Raw genomic sequence first — 25,596 nt, forward strand, 5'->3', positions numbered from 1 at the left:
AGGCTATAAATAGCTGTGCCATTATTCAGTATTGTAATTTTGTGCCTTCATAATTTGATGTATGGGCTATAAAATGTTTTCTCGATTTCATTTAGCAATTTGTATCATGTTTAACATGTGCCCCGATCGGGATCCCCCGTCACTAATACCCACATACATTTATAACTGTCACTTTCAAATTGTCACTTTCAAATTGTAGCCATTCCGTTGACCTTTCTTTCATCTGCCACATCCATGTAAATTGTTCCTGAGGGTCACTAGCATTAGTGGGTCATATTAGCCTAACGTTGTGCAGTAATTTAACCGCACGTAAAAGGTTAAACCTGAAGCCTGGAGCACGGTTCACGACAACTGGACCATTGTTATACAGCTCCATGATGTTAGAATTAGGGTAGATTTACAGGATTATTGTTCAACCCCTATTGTTTGAACTTCAATATAACAGCTTTCAGGATTAATCAAACCACTGTATATCATGACACAAGGCGAGACCCAGATGCAGACACAGGAGGCAGATGGTTCGAATCTTACAGTGTTTATTAATCCAAAAGGAGTAGGCAAGAGAATGGTCGCGGACAGGCAAAAGGTCAAAACCAGATCAGAGTCCAGGAGGTACAGAGTGGCAGACAGGCTCGTGGTCAAGGCAAGCAGAAAGGTCAGACAGGCGGGTACAGAGTCCAGAAACAGGCAAGGGTCAAAACCAGGAGGACTAGAAAAAGGAGAATAGCAAAAAGCAGGAGAACGGGAAAACTGTTGGAAAACATACAAGACGAACTGGCACAGAGAGACAGGAAACACAGGGATAAATACACTGGGGAAAATAAGCGACACCTGGAGGGGGTGGAGACAATCACAGGGACAGGTGAAACAGATCAGGGCATGACACTGTATTCTTAATTCATCAACCTATTTCATGAGTAAAGGCTATCCAAACCTGTTTTTTATCGTTCATACATATTTTCCTAACCCGAAAATCAACCTGATCTATAAGCATTTCCTTTTATTCTGTACATAAATCCAAGACACTCAATTTAGTATGATATGTTACGTTTCGTATGGTATGTATTCATTTGTGGAAGTCAATCACCCATTTCATATGATATGTTATGAATTACAATTCGTATAATATGTTACGAATTTGAAAATGTATAATATGTTATGAATTTGCAAACGTACAATATGTTACGAATATTCAAAAAGTAGGATATGTTACAAATTCTAGCTAGGTGGCTAACGTTAGCTAGGCTAGGGGTTAAGGTTAGGGTTAAGTCTTTAGGAGTTAGGTTAAAATCAGGGGAATGGTTAGCTAAAAGGGTTAAGGTTAGGGGAAAGGTTAGCTAACAGCCTAAGTAGTTGCAAAGTAACTTAAAAGTACTTTCATTTTTGCCTTAAGTAACCATCTCTCTTATGTAACCATACCAACATAACATATCATACTAATTTCAGTATCTTGCATTTACGTTTACTATGTTACGTCTAGTCTATGAGACCAGGCTGCAAATAAATTTACAAAAATGTTATTGGCCAGCAAGTGGGAGGGTTTTCAGCAGCAGTGGCATGTATTCATGGATTCCAATGGAAGCCAGGCTTCCCAAAAAACTTTACTAAGAAAAAAAAGAATAAAACATTAAATTATTTATCTTTCGTCTCTTTGTGTTTCTTAATTGTCCTTGAATTCGCAAGAGGCTGAATGTATCTCACTGGAGAAAGCATCCGAGCGAGCGAAACATCGCCCCTCTGTCTCTGTATGTGTAGCCCATCTATCTGATGCTGTCTGGTCAAAAAGGGTATGATATTTTTGCCGCCTGCAGCATTGAATGCAAGGGAAGCCAGCGAGGATTTGGACTCCCCTGATAACATTTATACAATAATAGTCAATCAGCATTGAGCTAAACTGAGTGTGCTCAACTATGAATGGTCCTGGCCCACCCAAAAAAAACAAAAATCGTAGCACCCCCAACCCCAAACTACTTCCCACAGTTCTGGGTGGAGTTCTACGAAATTTAGTTTGGATTTGGCTTCACACCAATCAAGCCAAATATCATTGACAGATTTTTTTTGTATTGTTGCATTGTTGTCCTCTGGTGGCTAGCTAGTTAGCTAAAAATGGCAATTTTCTAAATTAGCCATTGACCGAGATAGGGATTTGGACTTAATTCTCCATACTGGCCAATGATTTAATGAAAATTCTGATCCAATCATAAATTCAAACATTGTGCATCTGGCCTGAAAGGATGGAAGATCAATGTGTAGCTAGGTGTAGTAGTAGGATAATGTTAACTAGATGACTAATCATTGCCCATGAAAGGAAGTAAGGCCAGCAATAAATAATTTTAGCCAGGTAGCATAGGACAACAAAAACTAAAAGCTTGTTCTCTATGACAGAGTTATAGACTATTTCGGCAAAATGAAAGAAAAAAAGGATGGCATTGGCATTTCTCTACAAGTAGGGTGAGTCAACATGTTTTTTCTACTTACGCGCACACACACACACACACACACACACACAGAGAAATCAGTACCATGAATCAGTACCACATGATATTTAGCTGACGTTGATTGGACTAAATTGTATTTGGAATCTTTTAGTTGTCATTGTATTAGACTAACCATAGGTAATTTAATGATGTTGAAGTTGAAATGGTGCTGGAATACTGGAGGCAGTTCCTGTTTTCTTTGTGACTTCCGGTAACTCTCCGGTGTTCTAAATCAATAGATGTTTAGTAGTCCAAAAATGTCAGAAACATTAACTTGATTGACCATGCTGTAGGTCATGTAACTGTTTGTTACATGCAATATGTTTTGTGGACTCCACCGGACAGAGGTTGCTCTCCGCTTTTGTGATGAAACCAACGATTTGGCAGTAACTCCCCCAGCGGTCGGATGACAGTGGTACACAGGAACCAGAGGGCCACACAAAATCATTTTATTCAGTTTACTTACACAGCTCATAAAAGTTTCAAATTGAAACAGAGACAAACAGGGATGACAAATAGATACATTGTAACAAATAGAAAATAAAACTCAGATAAAAGTACTCTGAAAATCATATAGAAACAAATGCAGTCCATTTTTTGAATTGTAAGTTTTACCCTGCATGCTTACAAACAATTCCTATGTGTTCCTACAGGCTTACATACGTACAATATATATTACAAAGACATTGTATGGATTATACATCAGCATTATTTCTCAATATTTTAAAACAAAGGCAAAATGTATAATCTAATTAGATATAAATAATTTATTACAGAGTTAACCCACCTATTTTCTAATTTGTTTCAATTATTGTAAACAGACAACATTCACAATTTCAGCAATACATTTGCCTTCGATAAATGGAATGAATATTGCTTCTTAGATGTTTGATATGTTGTCTTTCTGTGCTTTACTTTTGTATGAGTACTTTATTTATATTATTCTTGCATTCATCACTTCCAACACTACTAGTGCTGACCGATTAAGCCGAAATGTCAGTTATTTGTAGTTTTTTAAACAACTAATTTATCGACATTGGTTCAATTGTTTGAATTTCATTTCGTTTTTATTTTTGTGACCCAACTGCACACATTACACTATTTCTCTGGAGCTAAATCAGATCCCGCCTGAACTGTGCGACGTAGTAGGGTGTTGTAGTTTCAGGCCAATATTCCACATAGTTTAGCGCATAAAACGTGATAATCAACTACAATAACCACAATCCATTGCGCATCTACTTGTCTGGACTGTTTCTTTTACACCTGCTAGGGAAGAGAGAAGAATGCTCGATTGTGAGGTGAGAACAGCTATTGCTTCATGAGGTATCTACCTGAAATTACATGATCTAAGATTGATTGTTGGTATTTAGCAGTCATAAAAGTATGCCTTATTTACTTTGAAGAACTAAAAAATAGTAAATTTGTCAGACAGCATTGGCAGCAGCTCTATAGAGATGAGATGATGACTTGGGATAAAATAATTATCATAAAATAATTTATTTTTATTTTATTAAAGTAAAGTAATGTAAATAAAGGATGGTTAATAAGTGGTAAGCAGTAATGGGAAGTCACTACCATCATGGGACTTTTATTAATTGTTTTATTCTGTGTTGTTACAGTTTTTGACCCACATAATGCATAGTGAATTTAATGTAAAAAAATAAATAAATCGAAATCGCAAACCGTGTTTTAAAAAAAATAATTAAACCGAAACGACCTCAAAAAGCACTAATCGCTCATCACTAAATCAATAGTTATTTTCTTTTTTTCACCAGCCCTTGTATGTTTGCTACCATGGCCTCTTAAAGCTACGAAACCCTTCTCCTGGAATTGGTACGACCCAGGCTGCTGAGGCTGGCAGTGCTAGATCTACGGGAGAGACCAAGCGTGGGTCCAGTGGGGGAGACGGGGGAGACCTCGTTAGGACAGCCATGTTGCAGCAGGATGTCAGCACACTCTTTGCTCCCAGTCTTTCTGGCCATGGTCAGGGCTGTCTGGCCCTGGGGATCCCTGGCCTTCACATCACTTCCATACTGCAAGGAGAGAGAGATTGAACAATTCACCATTTACATTTTGTATAAAATGACCAAAAAGTATAATCATTGAGAATGTGGTGAATTAATGAATACCTTATGTTCATTTGAAGTCACTTGACTTGGGCAAAAGGCTAACAAAGTGCTTCCAGTGCTTGGGAAAGATAGGAAATCATTTGTCCAGACCAGGGGCTTACCCAGACTAGCAGCTGTGTCATGACCACATCCCCCAGCTGACAGGCAGCGTGCAGGGCAGTGTGAGGCTGTGTCTGTGAGGGTGCTCCTCCGGTGGACAGGGCAGTGTTGATCTGGTCCTTGTTGCTGTGGGCCAGGAGTAGTAGGAGTCTGGGCAAGTCCCTTTCTGTCACCGCTGACAGCAGACACACAGACATAGCAGTGTCCCCTGGGCCTTTGGAGATTGGAGCAGGCAGGGGTGCCACAAACACCCGTTGCTCGTATTTGGCACGGATCCATGATTCTCTCTCCTCCCTGTGAGAGACCCGAACATACAGATGAGTGACCATGAGTTACCATGGCAACTCTTCATGGATCAGGAGAGAGATCTCTGTGACAATATACAGTACCTTCCAGTTGATGTACTGCAACACATTATTGGATGCAATCATTTCAATCTTATTTTAGTCTAAAAATGGTCTTTATTGGACAAAAAGAAGGGCTTTTCTTTTGAACTCTCACGAAACAGGTAAAAATCGAATAAAGCTTACAGATGTTCCCTGTCTATTACATTCAACCAGAGGCCTCACCGTGTGGCATTCGGGGTGGGTTTGTGTCTGCCCTGGGTGTGGCTCTCCCAGATGCTATTGGCCAGGTGGTTGCCGATGGCGGTCAGGACCTGGGTGAGCTCCCGAGGCCAGTCATCCAAGTCCAGAGAGCGGACCCTCGATAGGTGTGTCCCCAGGTTACGGTGGATCCCTGAACACTCAATGCAGATCAACGCACCCAGGTTGAGACTGGCCCATGTGGGGTCTGGATGAAGGTCAGACAAACCAGAGCACAGGAAGTGAGATAAAACAAGCGCAAGGGTCATTGCTAGAAGGGATCCAGCTTTTGTCAAATTCACGTCAAAAAGTTGTTTTTTTGCATTTTGCTAACCTTAACCCTAACCCTTTTCCTAAGCTTAACTTAATTATCCTAACCTGCTACGTTAATTCTCCTAACCTGCTGCGTAAGTTCTCCTAGCCTGCTACAAAAAGTCAAATCTGACGGGAATTTTACAAAAGCTGGATTCCTTCTAGCCATGACCCATAACAATGGAGATAAAGACAGAGAGAGCCTAGAAACCCACTTGGTGCTTCGCAGTCCACACAGAGGCTGTTGCCCTTGGCATTGCGGATGGCCTGTATTGCTACTGCCTCACTCTGGCTGCTCCTCCGTGCCTATAAAAGAAAACACACACATTTCCCGGGAATGAAGTGCATGTAGCAGCCTACGTCACTAGACAGAGATCAGCACCTTGGGCAGCGATTCCTGTCACTACACAGACAAATGGTGGAATCTCCCCTCCCCAATTACAGAACAGAAATTCAGAAGGAACATTTATATACTATCAGACATTATTACGCTGTAGGCCTACACACACACACACAGATAATGACACATACATGTAAAGAGGGGCATTGTAATGTTAACGTGCTGCCCATGCCAGTGCATTGTGGTCCTTGCCTTGTTCCTAAGGCTCTCACAGGACTGCAGGCTGGCGAGGATCTGGCTCTCTATGGCCGCCACCCAGGCATCTCTTTCCTCTAGAGTCTGGGCCTCAAAGTGCCATGTCTGCCCCGTGCTGGACACGATGATGAAGTCAACATTCTCCTCATCTACAAAGATAGGTTGGTAATACGCAGGGGGGGAAAATGCAACATATATTTTAGTAAGTTTGAACCCTGTGAAACACTTATTTGACATGTATGACAATTACAACATACAAACAGACTCACTGTGCCACCATGATATGTTCGCAGAGCAGGCAAAAGGCATGCAATGGGGTGACAAAAGGGTGAACAGCTTGGTAGTCATAAGGAAAACAAATAATGAGCTTTACAAATCACAGTTTCGATCCGAATGTGCAATACAGGTAAACAGTGACAGACAGACAACCAAGACACAGGTCGATTCAGTGATTCAGCTGCTCATGTTCCTCATTACCTGTCTTGTTAATATTTCTCAAGCTACCAAAGCTTTTTAATTTCCACATTTTGCGCTTGGCTGCAGGGCGACAGATTAGCCCAGAGAAGCAGGAGAGGAGGAGAAGGAAAATAAGAGCAAAAGAGATTGATATAAATAGTGCAGAATAATCTGGCAGAGATGTACAGCAGGAGGCCCAGAGCTCACCTTCAGCCTGTCCAATGGCTGTGTCTCCTTTCTGGTTCATACTCTTCTTCCTGGTTTTCTTCTTTCTGTCAATCATTGGGGAGGATTGACCGTCTTTTCCAAAAGGGAGACTGGTTACTCCTTCAATAGCTTCTGACATTGGGGTACAAGGACAAATAAAACACTGTTTTGTGCTTGCAGCTATGGTTCTAACATGCTCCAAAGTCCACATTAGCATACTGTATATTAGAAACCCATTATTATGAATAAAAATGGAACACAAAAACGGTTTTCTGACATACCAGCACTGTGTGACTTGCTGGACAGTGACGATGGACAGCATTTTACCCCACTATCTGCTGGAGGAGGCAATGCCCCAGCCTGTTCATCTACAGGCACAAGGCTGGGTGGCAACAGTGGGGCACTGGTGCTCTCCGTGGCCCCAGTGACTTTGACTACGTCGTTGAGGCCAGGGGAGGGGGAGGGGCCACAAGGGGGGACAGCCCTGGGTGGGCGTTTCCCTGGAACCTTCACTGTGACACGCAATAGGTCGATCTCTTTAGCGTGAGCATTCTGCATGTAGTCCTGAAACCGCTGTAAGAATATTTTAAGATAATACACAACACAGAGGACTAGAGGTCAATAGGGAATTAACAATCAATGGAAATAGTTGTTTTTCAGTTCAACATCTGTTTAGAATCTGTGTAGGAATTTCAGTCCTGGACTTATGGCTTCATGTGTCAAGTTTTCATTGATCCAAATCGTTTATACATTGAGCCTGAAACAGGATGCTGGTTATTTGGCCATTGGACCAATTTTACTGCAAGGAATTCTAATTGGTCAACCACAGGCTAGGGTTGAGATTTATAAATTACATCCTGCCTCTTTGTTCTGTGGAGAATCTACTTCTCAGCATAACATCTATGATTTGTCCTCATTGAATAAACCTATTTTTCTCCCCCTGATTTGCTTTGGGGTCTGGGTCATTGAAGAGTACCATCAACTGCTAACACCGCCAAAAACATTCCCATGACTAGGTTGATGTGCTGAATATCACTAGACTAATATTGCAATGTTACTTTGTATTAAAGTTCACAACACAGTGGATTCTCTTATCAAAAGTCGATTTTAAAGACAAAGTGTTATAACTCAAATGAGATATTACTGATGTTGATTATGGTGCGACTTACATTGAAGCTGGAGTGATAGCCCAGTGTGCCGTTGCTGGACAGAGTGACATATTTCTTCTTCCACTCTTTGTTCAGTGAGCTCCCACTCCGCTTCCATAGGATACTCTGTTACAAACAATGGGTTTAATGTTCCCTTCTATCACCGAAGATACAATAGAACTAGCTTATTCATTATACACGGTATCCAGTGTGTGTGTCACACTGACCTGTTTGATAGTGATAGCCCGGCCACTGCCCAAGTCACCTTTAGGATCAACATTCTTTTCACTGCCACTGCCTCGACGGTTCTGAGAGAAGTTGTACCACGGAAATTAGAGACGAGAGTGTGACAGGTGTGAAGACGGACTGACACAAGTTTACAGGACAGACCCATGTAGTGAGATGAGAGTGTGACAGGTATGAAGACGGACTGACACAAGTTTACAGGACAGACCCATGTAGTGAGATGAGAGTGTGACAGGTATGAAGACGGACTGACACAAGTTTACAGGACAGACCCATATAGTGAGATGAGAGTGTGACAGGTATAAAGACAGACTGACACAAGTTTACAGGACAGACCCATGTAGTGAGATGAGAGTGTGACAGGTATGAAGACGGACTGACACAAGTTTATAGGACAGACCCATGTAGTGAGATGAGAGTGTGACAGGTATGAAGACGGACTGACACAAGTTTATAGGACAGACCCATGTAGTGAGATGAGAGACAACACGATGGATGAAGAAGAGAAAAACAAACCGTGTAACTACTACTATATCGACAATTGTAAATGTATTTTTCAGCTCTCGTTTGAAATGTGTTTGCTTGAATTGTACGGCTCTTTGGGACATCGTTCCACTGATGAAAGAGTCTTCTAGTTTTGATCAGCAGAGATTCGTGGAGAACAGTAACTGACCTTGAACAGGGAGGTCCGTCGTTGAGGGACGTTTCTCAGGGACCCCGAGGAGGTGACACTGCCGCCCCCCTCTCCCCCCGCCCCAACCCCCGTCCCCGCCCCGCCCCGCAGCTCTCTATGGCTGATCACAGGGGTAGAGGGTAGGGAGGAGGGGTAGTTACTACTCAGTCCTCCGTTACTAGCCTGAGAGGGAGAGGGGAGGACAGATAGAGGGACAGGGGGATGGGGTGAAGTGGACAAATGAGATGAAACAGAAAACGAGGCAAACAGACAATTGACACCGTGTTCTTCCTTCTGGAGTACACTTGCAATCTACTAGGATAAATCCTACCACAGTGGTTCTCAAACGTTTTGAACCATTCTTTGAATCCATGTATGGCCTCCTTTTATCCCCCAGGTGAAATAAAAACCACATACAGTATTTAGCCGCAGCTCAAGGTCAAGGATCATATAGGAGGAGCTACAATGCTACAGCTGTTATCCACCAGTGGGTCCCACTGCACTACAGTATTGATTTTCTGTCAACAACACAGACGAGATAAGCCTGGGGAAAAATACAGATGTGAACCGTTTGTAGCATGTTACCTGTCCAGGGAAGGATGTTGACCCAGGTGTGGAGCCCCCAGAGTGACTGGGAGAGTTGGGAAGAGACTTACAGGAGGCCAGTAGGGCAGACTGCTTTTTCTGTGTGACTATCTTCTGGGCAGCTGAGAGGACAGAGCAAGATCAGTAAGAAGGCACTAATTGCTAATGACATTCTTTTGTCCAGCATGTGAGCTGTATTGTTAAGTGGGTAAAGATCGTTTGTATATCACCCTGGAATGATTTGTGAAGCGTCGATGATCTAGTGCTTTATGAAGACTGAATGTTTGTGTTTAAATTCTGTATTGTGTTGGCACATTAACAATGTGCCTGTCCCTTTGGATCCCACTGCTGACACCAATGTACTCAATGTCAGTTGACTTACCCTCCTGAAAAACCCGGTCCACGTTGAGCCCATAGGTGGCGCAAGTCTCATAGAACACACAGTGCCTCACATCAACACATAGCTGCCGGGCACGTATGTCCTCAATCACACGCGGGTTGGTACTGCTGATTTTGTCTACAGGGTAGAGAGCAACAAACAAAGACAGATGAAGTCATGAACACTTTATGTTGCTAGAGTAACAGATCATCGGAATCCAAATAAACAAACAAGCACTCACTGTTTCTGGTGTGATCTGCAGTACGTCTATAATGGATCTCTGTCTGTTACATGCCCATTATAATGAATAGCCTTAATCCACCCCCTAAAGTCGTCCATTCCTGACTCCTGTCCCCTACCTTGTGTCCCAACCACAACCAGTGGGATTTCGGCAGTGCTGCGGAGTGTGTTGAGCTGGCTATAAAGTTTGTACACCTCCTGGAAGCTGGCCTCATTCTCCAGACTGAATACAAGGACCACTGCATCCACCCAGCTGCTGAACTGGAGACAGAGATTTGATAGGATAGGGAGAGAGAGGGAGAAGAATGCAGAACGAGTCAGCGATAGCAGTATTGGTTAAATAACCCACAAAAATAGAATGAATTTTTACCAACTAATCCAATGTAATTCAGTGAATTCTATGAATCAATCGTTCTGTGTCTCTGTTGCTATAGCGACACATTCTTGCACATGGATAACAACAAGGCTGTATGGTTCAGAGGCTACAGATACACACAAAAACACACCTGTGCATCAGGAAGCGCAGCCTCCTCCCTGATGAGTAGTAGATGGTTGTGTCCATCTACCAAGACCTCCTTCTTATACCTCCCCCCTGACAATGGAACAGTAGGACAGAGGTTAGTTACTGTGTGTCAAGAGATTCATGAAAGATAAAATGGTAGGACTGCGGAGTTGTTCTGTATATAGGACGAAGAGGACAAGATAGGAGTTTTTCATGCTTACCTTCAATCTTCTCTAGTGGCAGATAGCTGCCTGTTACGTATCTATTTACCAATGCTGACCTGCCACTCTGAACACTTCCCAGCAGCCCCTGCACAGATTAAAAAAATGTTAGGAAACACACACGTAACCGGTCTTCACTGATGTGGTAGTTTCCCTGAAGGAAGTGGGTAGAGGAAGCTCCATCTAACTTCATTTTCAATTAGCCTTTCAAATGACCTTTCATGAGGATGGATTTGTCTTACCACACGGAGCTCTGGGATGGATCGACTCAGGGTCCACTCTTGGCTATTTGCACAACTAGCTGCTTGGGGACAAAGGGAGAGATAGAGAGCGAGAGAGAGATAATAATGTATATAATGCTAGGGGAATATCATAGTAAGGATGATCCTGAAATTGTCACTAAGTTTGTTTATGAAATTATTTATGAATATAGCTGATAATCATGCCCCTTTAAGAAAATGCACTGTGAGGTCAAACGGTGCCCCATGGATTGATGATGAGCTGAGAAATTTAGTGATTCAACGTTATGATGCCAAAAAAGCAGCAGATAAATCTGGCACTCTGTTTGATAAGCAAAGTTATTGTAAATTAAGAAATCTTGTGACCAAGCTAAACAAATGAAAGAAGAAGGGTTTCTATAAGCACAACATTGATGAAGTAAAGGGTGATGGGAAAAACCTGTGGAGAACGTTGAAAGCTATTATGGGTAGGAATCAAACATGTCCACCTCTTTGTTGAATCAGAGGGTATATTTATTACAAAACCACACACTAATGAATATTTTACAGGCAAAGTGGACAGGTTGAGGAATGCTATGATTCCAACTGATGTCTTATAAAAGATTGTATCATGAAGGAGAGGCAATGCATGTTCAAATTTTACCAAGTAGAGGTTATTTTTTTATTTAATCTTTATTTAACTAAGCAAGTCAGTTAAGAACAAATTCTTATTTACAATGACGGCCTACCCCGGCCATACCCTAACCAGGACGACGCTGGGCCAATTTTGCGCTGCCCTATGGGACTCCCAATCACGGCCAGTTGTGATACAGCCTGGAATCGAACCAGGGTCGGTAGTGACGCCTCTAGCACTGAGATGCAGTGCCTTAGACTGCTGTGCCACTCAGGAGCCACTATTCCACTACCTAAGGATACAAAAATCTGCATTCACTGGTCCTAATAGTGGTCCTATAAGTTTGCTGCCTGTGTTAAGTAAATTATTGGAAACAATTGTATCTGTACAAATCAAGGATTATTTCTCATGTCTGATAACGGGTTTCCAGCATGCAAACAAAGAAGGGCATTCTACGAGTACGGCCTTAGCACAAATGACAGGTGATTGGTTAAAGAGTATGGATGACAGGAAGTTAGTTGGTGTAGTGTTGCTAAATTTCAGTGCTGATTTTGATGTAATTGATCATGAACTGTTCCTAGGTAAACTCAAATGTTATGGTTTTACGTCAGCAGCTCTATCCTGGATGTAAAGCTATCTATCCAGGAGAAGGCAAAAAGTGTTCTTAATGGTAGCTTTTCCAACAGTAAAGATATACATTGTGGTGTTCCTCAAGGAAGCTGCCTAGGCCCACTTCTCTATCTTTACTCCTGATTTACCTTCAGTAATGAACAAAGCAAGAGTGGTAATGTTTGCCGATGACCCTTCAAATGTATAGCGCAGCATCAGAATGTAATGAGCTAACAGATGTACTCAGTAGGGAACTAAGAGTGGTGTCTGAGTGGGTTGATATGAACAAATTGGTGTTGAACATTTCAAAAACTAAATGTATTATATTTGGTTCAAGATATATGCTTGCTGATGATACCCAATTGAATTTGTTGATGGATAGAACGCATGTAGAGCAAATAAAAAATACTAACTACTAGGTTGGACACAGCTTTATCATGGTCAGAACAGATAGATAGTATTGTTATTAAGATGGGTAAGGGAATTGCTGTTACAAGAAAATGTTCAGAGTATGTAACATCTAGCACTCTGAATCAGGTGATTCAATCCCTGGTCCTATCACACTTAGAGTACTGTCCAGATAGATATATATATATATCTGCAGCAAAGAAAGATATAAAAAAAAGCTACAAATGGCTCAAAACAGGGCTGCCAGATTAGCTCTTCATTGCTCTATCCATTTGAATATTATCTAAATGCATCAGAGTCTCTCATGGCTTCATGTTGAAAACAAATTACTATCCAGTCTTCTGATTTTCGTAAAAAATGTTATATTTTTCAAAACACCACAGTACTTTTCAGGCCAGTTAGTACATACTAGCAACATGCATAACCACCAAACTAGACAGGTAAATTCAGGGCATCAAAGACAACCCAAGCAAAGGACAAATTGCCATAAATCTACAGTTTTATATAGAGCCATAGCTGAATGGAACTCTTTACCAATCCATATTTCTCAGGCAAAAAGTTAATCCACCTTCAAGAAGAAAATAAAAGAACATCTATTGCGATAGACCATATGACTGGACAGGAAATAGAAAGCATCAACTAATTGTTAAATATGTTTCCTGTCAGGTATTTTAGTTGTCTGTATTGTCTACTTGTTAAATGTTTGTGAAGTCTTAATTTGTAATTGTTTGTAATGTCTTATTAATTGGTGTTGTACCCCAGGAAGATGAACTAATGTTACGGCGTTAGCTAATGGGGATTCTAATAAAAATTCACAAATCATAACGGCCTTAGAAAGGAACAGCGATAAATTACTGCTATGTGAATTATAACTGTGTGGTAGCCAGACACGCTTCATGAATCCACATACTGCGTGTGGATTTGTGTAAACTCTGCTTCTGCGTAATGTATGTTGTCTGCATATCCTGTTTATCATCTGTCTGTATATTCTGTTTGTTGTGGCAGCCCCATTTCACCAAGTCAAATTCCTGTACATGCAAATGTATAATGAACAAAAATATAAACACAACATGTAAAGTGTTGGTCCCATGTTTCATGAGCTGAAATAAAAGATCCTAGAAATGTTCCATACACACAAAAAAGAAGCTTATATCTCAAAGGTTGTGCACTAATTTGTCTACATCCCTGTTAGTGAGCATTTCTCCTTTACCAAGATAATCCATCCACCTGACAGATGTGGCATATCAAGAAGCTGATGAAACGGCATGATCATTACACAGGTGCACCTTGTGCTGGGGACCATAACAGGCCACTCTAAAATGTGCAATTTTGTAACACAACACAATGCCACAGATGTCTCAAGCTTTGAGGTAGTGTGCAATTGGCATGCTGACTGCAGGAATGTCCACTAGAGCTGTTGCCAAAGAATTTAATGTTCATTTCTCTACCATAAGCCGCCTCCAAAGTCATTTTAGAGATTTTGTCAGTACATCCAACCAGCCTCACAACCGCAAACCAAGTGTAACCACTCCAGCCCAGAATCTACACATCCGGCTTCTTCACATGCGGGATCATCTGAGATCAGCCACCCAGAGAGCTGTTTGGACAACCAAAGAAAAATGGGCAAAATGCGCCTCACCAGGGTTTTGACCTGACTCCTCACCTCACCTCCAATGGCCACTGGCATGCTGGAGAAGTGTGCTCTTCACGGATTAATCCTGGTTTCAACTTTGTGTGGGCAAGCGGTTTGCTGCTGTCAACGTTGTGAACAGAATGCCCCATGGTGGCGGTGGGGTTATGGTATGGGCAGGCATAAGCTACGGACAACAAACACAATTGCATTTTATCGATGGCAATTTGAATGCACATAGAGATCGTGATGAGATCCTGAGGCCCATTGTTGCGCCATTCATACGCCGCCTTCACCTCATGTTTTCCACATGATAATGTACGGCCCCATGGACTATCTGCATTGTGTGCCCCCCCCCCCCCCACAAAACCCCTGTTTTACGCTGCTGCTACTCTCTGTTTATCAGTCACTTTAACTATGCATTGTACATACTACCTCAATTGGCCCGACCAACTAGTGCTCCCGCACATTGGCTAACCGGCTATCTGCATTGTGTCCCGCCACCCACCACCCGCCAAACCCTTTTTACGCTACTGCTACTCTCTGTTCATCATATATGCATAGTCACTTTAACCATATCTACATGTACATACTACCTCAATCAGCCTGACTAACCGGTGTCTGTATGTAGCCTCACTACTTTTATAGTCTCGCTACTGTATATAGCCTCGCTACTGTTATTCACTGTCTCTTTACTGTTGTTTTTATTTCTTTACTTACCTATTGTTCACCTAATACCTTTTTTGCACTATTGGTTAGAGCCTGTAAGTAAGCATTTCACTGTAAGGTCTACACCTGTTGTATTCGGCGCACGTGACAAATAAACTTTGATTTGATATCTCTATTCCCAGTCATGTGAAATCCATAGATCATTTTTTCCACTCATTTATTTATTTTTATTGACTGATTTCATTATATGAATAGTAACTCTAAAATATTTTTTAATTGTTGCATGTTGCGTTTATATTTTTGTTCAGTGTATTTGGCGAATTAAGGTTATTCTGATGAAAGCAACCTTTAACTATAATATCAACTACTGGCTTTAACTAGTTTCTCAATTCAAAGTTTATCCACTCTGCCCCTCAGAGGCTTGCAGTAATATGTGTTGTTCTCCTAGAATGCCCTTTATATGCTGAAGCTGCCAGTCACGGCATCTGGTTTCGCAAAGGATCAAAGTGTCTAAAGGTGTCTGAAGCAGAGAACTCCCTTTGCAAAGACAGAGAGAAGGTTCGGTGACACTGCTGCGTTCTTCGTCCTCTCCCAGTGGAACACGACACCCACACGCACTCTGTCATGGTCAGGGAGGTAACGCCACACACACAGTCACGGTCAGCTGACACAGAGCTGTGCTACGCTGCCACTGTCCCTGCTGGGCCAGAGAGGTGACATGCCCCCAATGCGATGTGACGCACACACCCTCAGACCCACAGTTGTCTCTGTCCACTGTCCACAGCTGTGGCTCTGTGATGAGAGAGAGAGAGAGAGCAAGGTGCTGAGTGCCCCTGTGTTGCTGTTGTGGGTTCCAGGGACAGACGGTTCTACCTCACAGCCGCCTGGTTCTGATCTGAATCATGGCTACAGACCATCGGATGAGCCCCTCACAGATGCATCCCCATACAGATGCACAATGAGTGCAGAGAAGAGGGGGCAAGTAAAAGATAGGGAGGAGAAAAATGGCCTTTTACACAAGCTACCACTGCGGGCAGCTCTCTAGTCTCAAATGAACACTCAGATAAGAGATGAACTTGACTCCATCTGAATTCATCCCCAGTCAAAGGGCTCTTTATGTGCCAGGCCACATGAGAGATGTTGCCAAAGAAATTAGACAGCATGATCCTTATACAGCTGCCTGCAACACACTCCGAATAAAGCTGCATATCGAGACTCCCTCTTAGTACTGTATGAAAACAACTGTCACGTGTCACTAAGATTCAAAGAACACTTCCGGTGCACTACCCTTCCATTCTTTTCAGAAACATCAAAAGTCTCACTCTTCCCCTCCGTTTCATGTCTCTCTCTCTCCCTCTCTCTGGTGTACAACACACCCATAACATACATTTCCCTACCCCTGTTGCTATGGTAACCTTTCCTCCAGACCCTACTAGCCTGATTCTGCTCTTGCCCAGAGAACACATACGTGACCAGACACAGAACACATGCATGTGTAACAGCATGAATAATATACAGACACTTTAGGCACATTCTTATATTGAGCAAGCATACATAAAATCAGTTCAAACTAATATTTAACACAGGCTGCAGGCACATATCAGTGAAACCGCTTGTCAATACAGTCCACAGACAATAATAATGCTTGCATGTTATTGACCTTGACCATAAATGGGGTAATGATTTAAGTGACATGTTTTTTTGTTGGTCAGAGGCAGATGAAACTACAAGGTGTTCTGATGTTTTATCAGCTTCTCACACAAATAGGGCATATTTATTATTCATAGACCTTAGAATGTCAGATGGTTGAAAACATGAAGTACAGGGAAGAGAGCGGGAGAGAGAGAGAGAGAGAGAGAGAGCAAGAGAAAGAGAGCAAGAGAGAGAGAGCAAGAGAGAGAGAGCAAGAGAGAGAGAGCAAGAGAGAGAGAGAGAGAGAGAGCAAGAGAGAGCGAGGTGCCAGAGATATTTGTGGAGGAATAGTCAGGCATTGAGTGGGCGGAACGTCAAAGATATGGATTAAGGATATTGGCTGTAAATGCACTTTCCCAGAGGGTATTCATATTGTCAAATTTCCCTTGAACCGCTCCAGTTTTGGAGACAGAAAAAAACAGCAGCCAAAGCAATAAATACATCAAAATAACAGATAGTCATGGTGTCATGCTGTCAGCCTGCTGCCACAGCCTGGGCTTTAACCAGAGCTGTATATCCATAATATATACTGTAGCTCTGGCTTTAATCATTAGGATCATTATGAGAGTTAAACAGTGGCGGTGTCCCAAATGGCACCCGATTTCCTATTCAGTGCACTACTTTTAACCAGAGCCCAATGGGCCCCGGTCAAAAGTAGTGCACTAAATATGGAATAGGGTCCCATTTTGGGACGAACACACAGTGTAGCTACGCTGTGGAGAGATTACCCCTTCAGGCTGCGTGAAATCATCCCCCGTTCCATTCAGAAGGGAATTAGATTAAAACTGTCCACTATTGTCAGCTCAGAGATCAAAAGACTTTCTATCACGGTTTTACAGTCACACATGGCTCCAAGTTAAACATCGCAGACACGTGACATCCCTTTTATTATGAGCTCTATATCAAATGTATGCGAGGCTCTCAGAATAGCTCATTCCCTTCCCTCCATTACAAATGGATTCCTCGGCATACGGATCAAGTACGGGACTAGAATAAAATGGATACTCATTTGTTTCCTCCTGGACTATCTAGTTACATGACGGCCGAAAAGCAGCAGACAGACATTTGCTCTTGATCTTCATGTCAAGTATTTCAACCCTTAGAGCAGTGTATGTGTGTTTGTGTGTGTGTGTGAGAGTCGGAAGGGACTCGGCTTCATTTTAGTGAATGCTGTGAGTGTGGGAAGAGGAGAGGAGAGAAGGCTATTGGTCTGGGACACGGGGGTGGTGTCATTGTGTGACCCTTATTGTTTGATAGTTTCAACATAAGAGAGTGCATTGTTTGTGTGTGTGTTTGTGTGTGTGCTTGCGATGTCCTACCGTCCTCCTCACTGGACTCTCTCTGTATATTGCAGACAGGGGGAGGTGTTGCTGTATTAGAGGAAGTGGTGGCTGAGACAGAGACAGGGCTGCTGCTTTTGGTGAAGATCCCACTGATGAACTTGAGCATCTTACGATCTCGAGCAGAGCCCTTTTGTCCCTGCTGGTTGTGGGGACCGGGCTGTATCTGGCTGTTCTCTCTGCCCACACAGAGGTCCTCTGCCTGGCTGTTAGGGTCAGTGTCATCCAAGGTACAGCTGTAGCCCCTGCGTGGGGGCTTGGGGACTAGGGTGACAGGAGCAGGTAGAGAAGCGGAACTGTTCTTCAGTCTCTCCATCCTGGGATTGTCTCGTTTTGCAACCACTCCTCCTCTTCCCTCCTGTGTACCAGCTTTGTCTCCAGCTTCATCAGTCACTTGTTCTTGATTCCCTGCTCCATCTCCAGCTTCATCCCTACATCCCTGACCCTGAGATCTAGCCCGACCCTCCCCACTCTCAGCCCAGGAGGCCCGACAGAGACCAGGGGACCGGGTTGGGATTCTACCGTCTCTGCTACCCAGGCTCTGGGATGCCGAGGGGCTTCGCTTGGCCTCCCGGCAGCTGGTCACAGGGCTGGCCAATGGGCTGTGGGCTTTCAGCACGGACCCTGGATGCTGACCTCCCGTGCGTACAGGGATACTGCTCCCGGTCGGGGTGCGGTTGGAGTCGACTGCTACCTCCACAGATGTTGAGGTCTGCGGTATAGCTGTGCTGCACGTTATCACTTTTGAGGTGACTGTTGTCGTCTGGTTGTCCTCTTTCTCCCCTGCTGCATCCTCTCCACCCGTTAACTTTTCAGTCTTGGCATTGTCAACAGTGGAGGAGATAATAACGTTGTCTCCGTCTGGTAACGTGTCACTTTTTTTAGGAGGAACATCGCCCACAAAAGGTGCCTTGTCGCTCGAGGGGCTACTGTGTGATTTCCTCTCCTCCTTCTTGAGTTCACTACCTTTTCCACCTTCCAGGACAGCAACATCTGCCTGGATGTCCTGTGGGGAGAAGGGCTGTCCTGTCTCCACCCCAGCCCCATCCCCAGCCTCCCTCCCCTGGGTGATTGACCTGGCCTGCTCCCCTCCTTGTTCTTCCACAGCCTCTACCTTGACCAGGGTGAGGGAGATGAGGTAGGTGGTGCGCTGGTGCAGAGTGTCGGCTCGGCTCATGTGATCAGGCTTTGGTAGACACACCATAGACAGAGAAATTCAGAAAGAGCTGACACTGACATGGGTCGATGACTGACAAGCTTTGAAATTCTGATCCTCAAAGGGAAATGACAGCAGGTGGGAGCAAACTCACACAGAGAGAGAGAGAGAGAGAGAGAGAGAGAGAGAGAGAGAGAGAGAGAGAGAGAGCTGAAGTATCTCCTCAGGGGGATTAGAACAGAACTGCTATCCACTTTCAGATGTATTTATTCACTTCCTTTCCCTCTTCTCTGCTTTTAGATTTAGGATTCCGGTCATCCAATGTCCGTGTTTCACTTAATCTTCCATCCATTTTCATGGAATGTAGAAAAATACAACATTTTGCCCACAAATATCTGAAATTCGTGCAGTTGTGTTAACCAAAAACATGCTATGGTAAAAACAGCAGCAGTATAAATATAGGTGGATTCAATTATTCACTTGACCTTATTTGTGTTGTGTTGCCGCTCCCCCATCTCGAATGGTGTTCAACTCCATGTCCCATATTTGATGTAAAACGCAAATCAGAAAAAACGAAATCCGCTCCAAGTCACAATATAGTCTACCTCACTGCAACTGTCAATCAAGTGTCAAGAAAATTTGAAGCGTTTGAATATTCCCATGTTGAAAAAAAAAAACATATATCCTCACAGCCGTGCAGACCATGGTTTATCCTCTTCAGCCATGTGTTCTGACAGGAGCCTCTCCTCAATCAGAGAAGGGTTGTGGTCAGAGCGAGAGAGACAGGCAGGACAGTGATCCGACGTGATGTCGATCAGGAAGAAAAAGACAACAGGATCCAATCGGAGGCAGAGATCTGAAGATGCATGACCGAGTCACAGCGCCCCGGCCACCGTCACGCCTCTCACCCTTGGTCCCTGTGTCTTTCAAGCGTGTCAGGCACTGTGCATGTCAGTAGTACCACCAGCCTGTGAGGCTGAGCTAAGCCTCCGTGCTGAACACTGAACGTCTCTAGCTCTGAATCTCTCTGCTATACAGACAAATCAGGTTCGACATAAGTAGGAAAAAAAAACTGTCGCAAAGCTGGTACCCGGATAGTATGGATACAGAGAGGAATCTTCTCAATCCCTCCTCCTCAATCCCTCATCTTGATCCCCCTTCTTGTGTGAGCGCCAAACCAAACAGAGAAGGAAAACCCTGTTTCTATCCTATCTCTGTTCCTCTCCCCCTCTCTGTATTTTTCCCTCTCAGCAGGCAGACTGTGTGCGCTGTCCCTGCTCTTTATTGCTTGTCACTCCCCCTCCCCTCTCTCCCTCTCTTTCTCAGTCTCTCTCTCTTTCTGTCTCTCTCTCTTTCTCAGTCTCTCTCTCTCTCTCTCTCCCTGTTATGAATGTGGAGGTGATGAGGCGTAGATGAAAAGACTGGTGGTAAAGCTCAGAGAAGCTGGACCTGGTGAAAGTAGGCAGGAGATACCAGAGGAGGGGAGATCAGGGGCAGAGAGACAGAGAAAGAATAATGAAAGAGGTGTGGAGAGGGTAACCAAGAGTGACAGTGGAGTAGAACGAGGGATTGTGGAGAGGAAGGAAAATAGCGACTGCTTTATTTTTCTCCTTCTCCTTTCCCTTGTCTGTTCTCATTGCACAGCTGCAGCAGCTTCATCAAGATCCGTCACAGCCACTCAGTGTTAGAGTTATCATCAGTATCCCCCCCCCTCAGTCTTTACTCAAGATACTGAGCTGGCCTGTTACTAAGGTTTTAGGATCTTCCAGGCTCCAGTGGTATTATCCTAGCTCCTTTCCTACTCTATCAGCAGAGGATCTCTATTTCTGTATTTTAATTGTGTGTGTGTGTGTGTGTGTGTGTGTGTGATGGTCCCTGCGTGAATGCATTGATCTGTAGCCTTCTCTACCATATACAGGATATGTTCATTAGCAGATGTGAGGGTGAGAACATATTGGATATCAATAAGATCATTACATTCAAAGAAATAAAACAAGAAAAACTGAAAATGTTCTATATCAGACTCATTGATGCCATAATACATCTCTATCCAAATGTTACAAATTTCAGATAAAAAAAAAACACATTTTATGGGTTCTCTTTGTAAAACCACCTACAGTTTTGTAAGGGTTGTATACGTACAGAATCTTCACATACACTAGATTCATATCTGTCTCTCCTTGCTGACATCCAAATACACAACATCTGACTACCCACCTGCTTACACCTACTTCCCCTCCCTCTAACCCGCTTACAGTCACTGAGGGGGCCTTGACCACACTCACACTGAATACAAAAGACCCTGACAGCATTTAGCTTAAGGAGGAAAACACAGCCTAGGAACAACATGATGCAGTCTCAAACACAGAGGAAGTGCACTGAATGAATGTGACTGGTACATCCACCTTAGGGCTAACGCAAAATGTTATTTTTGGAGAGCAGGTCAATTTATGTGTGAAATCCGGCAGAACATATAAAATCATATCTTTAGTGTTCAATTTCTGTGCTCACGTGTAAGAGGTGTGCATGTCTTTCTGTGCTGTCTCTTGATGAATCTGATATAGACACCCACAGATTTGAGATGAAGAATCCGGTTGCTCAAGGCAAGGATTATCAGACACGTGGGCGTGCGCTCTCACACACACACACACACACACACACACACACACACACACACACACACACACACACACACACACACACACACACACACACACACACACACACACACACGAGAGAGTCAGATGGACACTGACAGAGGGCACTGTTGAGGCTGGGTGATATTTTTATATATTACCCAGCTAGCACATTTGGTTCCTTGGAAGTTGTGGGAACGTATGCTTTTACATTCTCATTGGATGTGGTAACGAAGCCATACATTTCCTGACCGGTTAAAACTGAACGTTTTTTAAATGTTATGAGAACAGAAGTGAAAATTTGGCCTTTTCTGGGAACGTTTATTCTTAGGTTGCAGGGAGGTTCTGAGAACTTTTACTCTGGTTCCTTTAACATTTTCCAGGGAGGTTTTATTAACGCTCTGAGATTGGAAAGTATAGGTTAGTTGGAGGTTTTTGAATAACTTCCTACGAATGTTTCAATAAGACTTTTAATAACATTGCTAGCTTATTTGGGGTAAACTTTTTTTAAACTCCAAGCACAGATAGGACACTTGGTAATTCATTTACTTGGACATTAAATCATGCAAAGGCATGCATTTTTTAATTGTGACATGGCATCAGTGAGATTTGAAACTATAATCTTCTGTTCTTTATCAATGGAATTAGTCCACTGCACCACCAAGATGGAGCTAGCATGCCATGTTGTTTTATGCATACAAATCTATTTATTGTTGTATATTTAAACAGACCCCATTTCAAAGGAAACAATGCTGAGAATGGAATGTACATGTTTTTAAATAACATTAGAATGCTCCATGAACGTTACTAAAGTTTTCTTAATGTTCTCAGAACAATTTGAGAATATGACTTTAAGTAGAACCAAACCGGTATGAAACGTTATGTTGAAGTACTGAAATTCCCACAGAAAAACATTGTTTCTCAACGTTCTATGAACTATTTGAGAACATTCCCAATGTCAAACCAGTTGGAGAACGTTCCTAGAACATTACCAAAATTGAAATTAAATGTAACCATGTTTGAACTTTTAGGAAACGTTCTGTTAAAGCAATGAAACACCAAGAAAATTATGTTTTTTTGTCAAGTTCCTTAAATGTGCTGAGAATGTTCCGAAGCCAAGCAACTATCCTTAACTACTCCCAGAAAGTTGCGGGAAGGATGTATGCAAAATAACCATAGGGCGGCAGGTAGAGTGTTGGGCCACTAACCGAAAGGTTGCTAGATCGAAACCCTGAGCTGACAAGGTAAAAATCTGTCATTCTGCCCATGAACAGGGCAGTTAACCCATTGTTCCTAGGCCATCATTGTAAATAAGAATTTGTTCTTAACTGACTTGCCTAGTTAAATAAAGGTTAAATAAAAAAATGTAAAACACATTCTCACCAAGCTTTAAGAAACCTATGGTTCTCAGAACGTTATGTGCTAGCTGGGTATTCCATCTTTGCTGTGAGCCATCCCTGGTCCTCTTTAAAAAGGCCCATTGCAGCCGTTTTTCTCTCAATATCAAATCATTTCTGGGTAACAATTAAGTACCTTATTTTAATTGTTTTCAATCAAAATAGTAAAAAAATAAACCAAAATTGCTTCCGAGCAAGAGCAATTTTTCAAGCAAGAATTTTGCAAGGACTGTCAGGGAGTGATCTAAGTGGAGAGGGGAAAACTAGCTGTTATTGGCAAAGGTCTGGAACTCTCTTTCTTATTGGGCTATTAACCAATTTACTGTCTAGTGATGTCAAAACTCCATCCCACCAAAACAGGCTGACATTTCAGGCAGTCTTTTTAAAACGGCTTTTACACTAAGAGGGCATTATCATAATTCTCACAATTTCACAGTATTATTCCATCCTCATAGTGTGGAAATATATATAAAACACAGGAAACATTTTTTTTTACAGCACTGGGCCTTTAATCTGTTTTCTCTACAGAAATCATCCACTCTCCCACTGTGTTGGCATGCTGCAGAGAACGGAGCTGCTGTATGTGACAGATCCTAATTCAAATGGCTTCATTCGGCACCCTAGAGCATCACTCCTTCTCCCCACTCTGTTTTTTTGGTCAGCCTATTTTTGGCACGGCGGCCATCATCCGCTTCATCCGACTCACTTCCATTCAATTCCTTACAGAAATGCCGCCTCTGACACCAGTGCAATACACACTATGGGCTCTGGCCAAAAGTAGAGCTCTATATAGGGAATAGAGTGCCATTTGGGACTGAGCCCATGAGATGGGTACCACAGAGTGGACTGTCAGCGTCAGAGTTTTTGATCGAGGCTGCCATGGAACGTTTGCTGGCCAAAATGTATAAATTATGCTAAATAAATGTTTAAAGCACCAGTGACTCAACTAATTAGGGACTCTGGTGACCTTTCTCTCACAGCCAAACAGGGGAGTGACTAAATTACTATCTTTCACTGAATAATACATTGATGATCCAGAGAGAAAAGGTTTAACAATTATTTTTAACATCTCTACTCAATTTTGGTTATGGTTTAGCGCGGCCATCTCATTCATTAGTAAAACAGAATAGCAAGTGAACGACAATAAAACAATGATGCTCTGTGAAATCAAGAAAGAAACTAAGCAAGAGTGGGAGGGAGGATGGAGGAAGTGACGGAAAGCGACGGAATTCGCATGCAAACTAAGGTGCTCGAAAACTGTCTTGGTCTGAGAGGAAGTGGCTTTGAGGGTACAGAAGAAGGGTGGCAGACAGCGTTTTGGGTTGAACAACCCTGCTGCCATGGCAATGGCCACAGAAACTTGTTGTTTAACCCTGTGTTCAGACTAAATAGTAGCTACACAAACATGGCTTCACTCTCAGCAGAAAGTAAAACGGAAATGTTGAAGTGAGAAAGAGGAGTGTGGAAGAACGCGCCCCCACCAAGGAAGTCAAGAGGTTGATCTTATCATGATCTGCAGTCAGTTGTTTTGAAATGCACACACATTTCTGGGTAACTGGTCAGTCTTGACCTTAAATTAAACCCCCACCTCCATCACAAACAACGGTACATAACACTTTACTTGAAGGGGGTATGCACAAGGCATAACAGTTGAGAAAGACTTCAAATGGGCTAATCAGTAGAAAGTAAGATATTTTCCATTACCAACAATATTATAGAAACCTATTATGTGATCTAAGTCACATGTTTGAATGCTATACTTTATTTGATTCAGTAACACCTTGGAATTGATTCAAAACTGCACATTCTAATTTCGTGTCAAACAAAGCTTGCACCTGCTGTGATGATAAGAGAGCTTACCCTGAATACTGTGGAGGTAAACCTTCAGGCCAGAACGGAGCTGCTGATCACCAACCCTCTCAAATTGCTTGAACAGTTTGTTGATTGTGTTCTGGACGGACTCATGCCGTTTCACCTCTGCTCTTATGGCACTTGACTGAGCCAATTTGTTGCTGCTATTCATCTTGAAGTATGTCGATTGAAATAAACTGGGTAAAGGATACAGTTGCTTCAGCCCATTTGAACTCCTCTCTTTTTCGTTCCACAAATGAACCGTTAAAATGCAAAGATATACTATATAAAAAAAAAAGGTACACTCAAAAGTCTAGACCACAAAACACCAGAGCTCTCATTGCAACATGTTTCAGTTTCCTCTGATGTCTTTGAGCTCACTTCCTTATTTAAAATCGTATGCGCTCTAGGCAACACTAACAACTGCAAAGATTATTTTTGCGGATTCAAAAGTCATACTATTTTCTTTTACATGATAATACAATTTCAGGTGCAATAGGTGC

General features: G+C 42.7%; 1 protein-coding gene across 6 annotated transcripts; it reads right to left on the reverse strand.

Annotated features, from left to right (window-relative positions):
* Positions 1-2,909: 2,909 nt before the first annotated feature.
* agap2 (ArfGAP with GTPase domain, ankyrin repeat and PH domain 2) lies at positions 2,910-25,470 on the reverse strand. 6 transcript variants are annotated; one of them, XM_029722625.1, is made up of 18 exons: positions 25,103-25,470; positions 11,096-11,154; positions 10,854-10,941; positions 10,637-10,722; positions 10,250-10,391; positions 9,894-10,028; positions 9,512-9,633; positions 8,927-9,109; positions 8,235-8,315; positions 8,029-8,133; positions 7,141-7,432; positions 6,860-6,991; positions 6,674-6,733; positions 6,194-6,345; positions 5,817-5,907; positions 5,275-5,497; positions 4,708-4,999; positions 2,910-4,510 (listed from the first exon to the last, which is right to left on the reverse strand). In XM_029722625.1, the coding sequence occupies exons 1-18, from the start codon at positions 25,263-25,265 to the stop codon at positions 4,286-4,288; spliced, it is 2,631 nt and encodes an 876-aa protein (XP_029578485.1). In that variant the 5' UTR covers positions 25,266-25,470; the 3' UTR covers positions 2,910-4,285. The 6 variants fall into 6 exon arrangements, with proteins under 6 accessions (XP_029578485.1, XP_029578481.1, XP_029578480.1 ...); XM_029722621.1 differs by lacking the exon at positions 25,103-25,470 and adding an exon at positions 18,033-20,771 and having other exon boundaries at positions 6,860-6,988; XM_029722620.1 differs by lacking the exon at positions 25,103-25,470 and adding an exon at positions 18,033-20,764.
* Positions 25,471-25,596: the final 126 nt, after the last annotated feature.

This window comes from Salmo trutta, chromosome 30 (assembly GCF_901001165.1).
Source record: "Salmo trutta chromosome 30, fSalTru1.1, whole genome shotgun sequence".
In the NCBI taxonomy this organism is placed as follows: Eukaryota; Metazoa; Chordata; class Actinopteri; order Salmoniformes; family Salmonidae; genus Salmo; species Salmo trutta.

Excerpts from the sequence above, each read along its gene's own strand:
- agap2 (XM_029722620.1), bottom strand. The coding sequence starts at position 19,257 with ATGGTGTGTCTACCAAAGCCTGATCACATGAGCCGAGCCGACACTCTG. Across the intron at positions 10,392-10,636 it reads CTGCGCTTCCTGATGCACAG|TTCAGCAGCTGGGTGGATGC; the intron begins GTGTGTTTTTGT and ends CTCTGTCTCCAG. Across the intron at positions 10,029-10,249 it reads GGTTGTGGTTGGGACACAAG|ACAAAATCAGCAGTACCAAC; the intron begins GTAGGGGACAGG and ends TCTACCCTGTAG.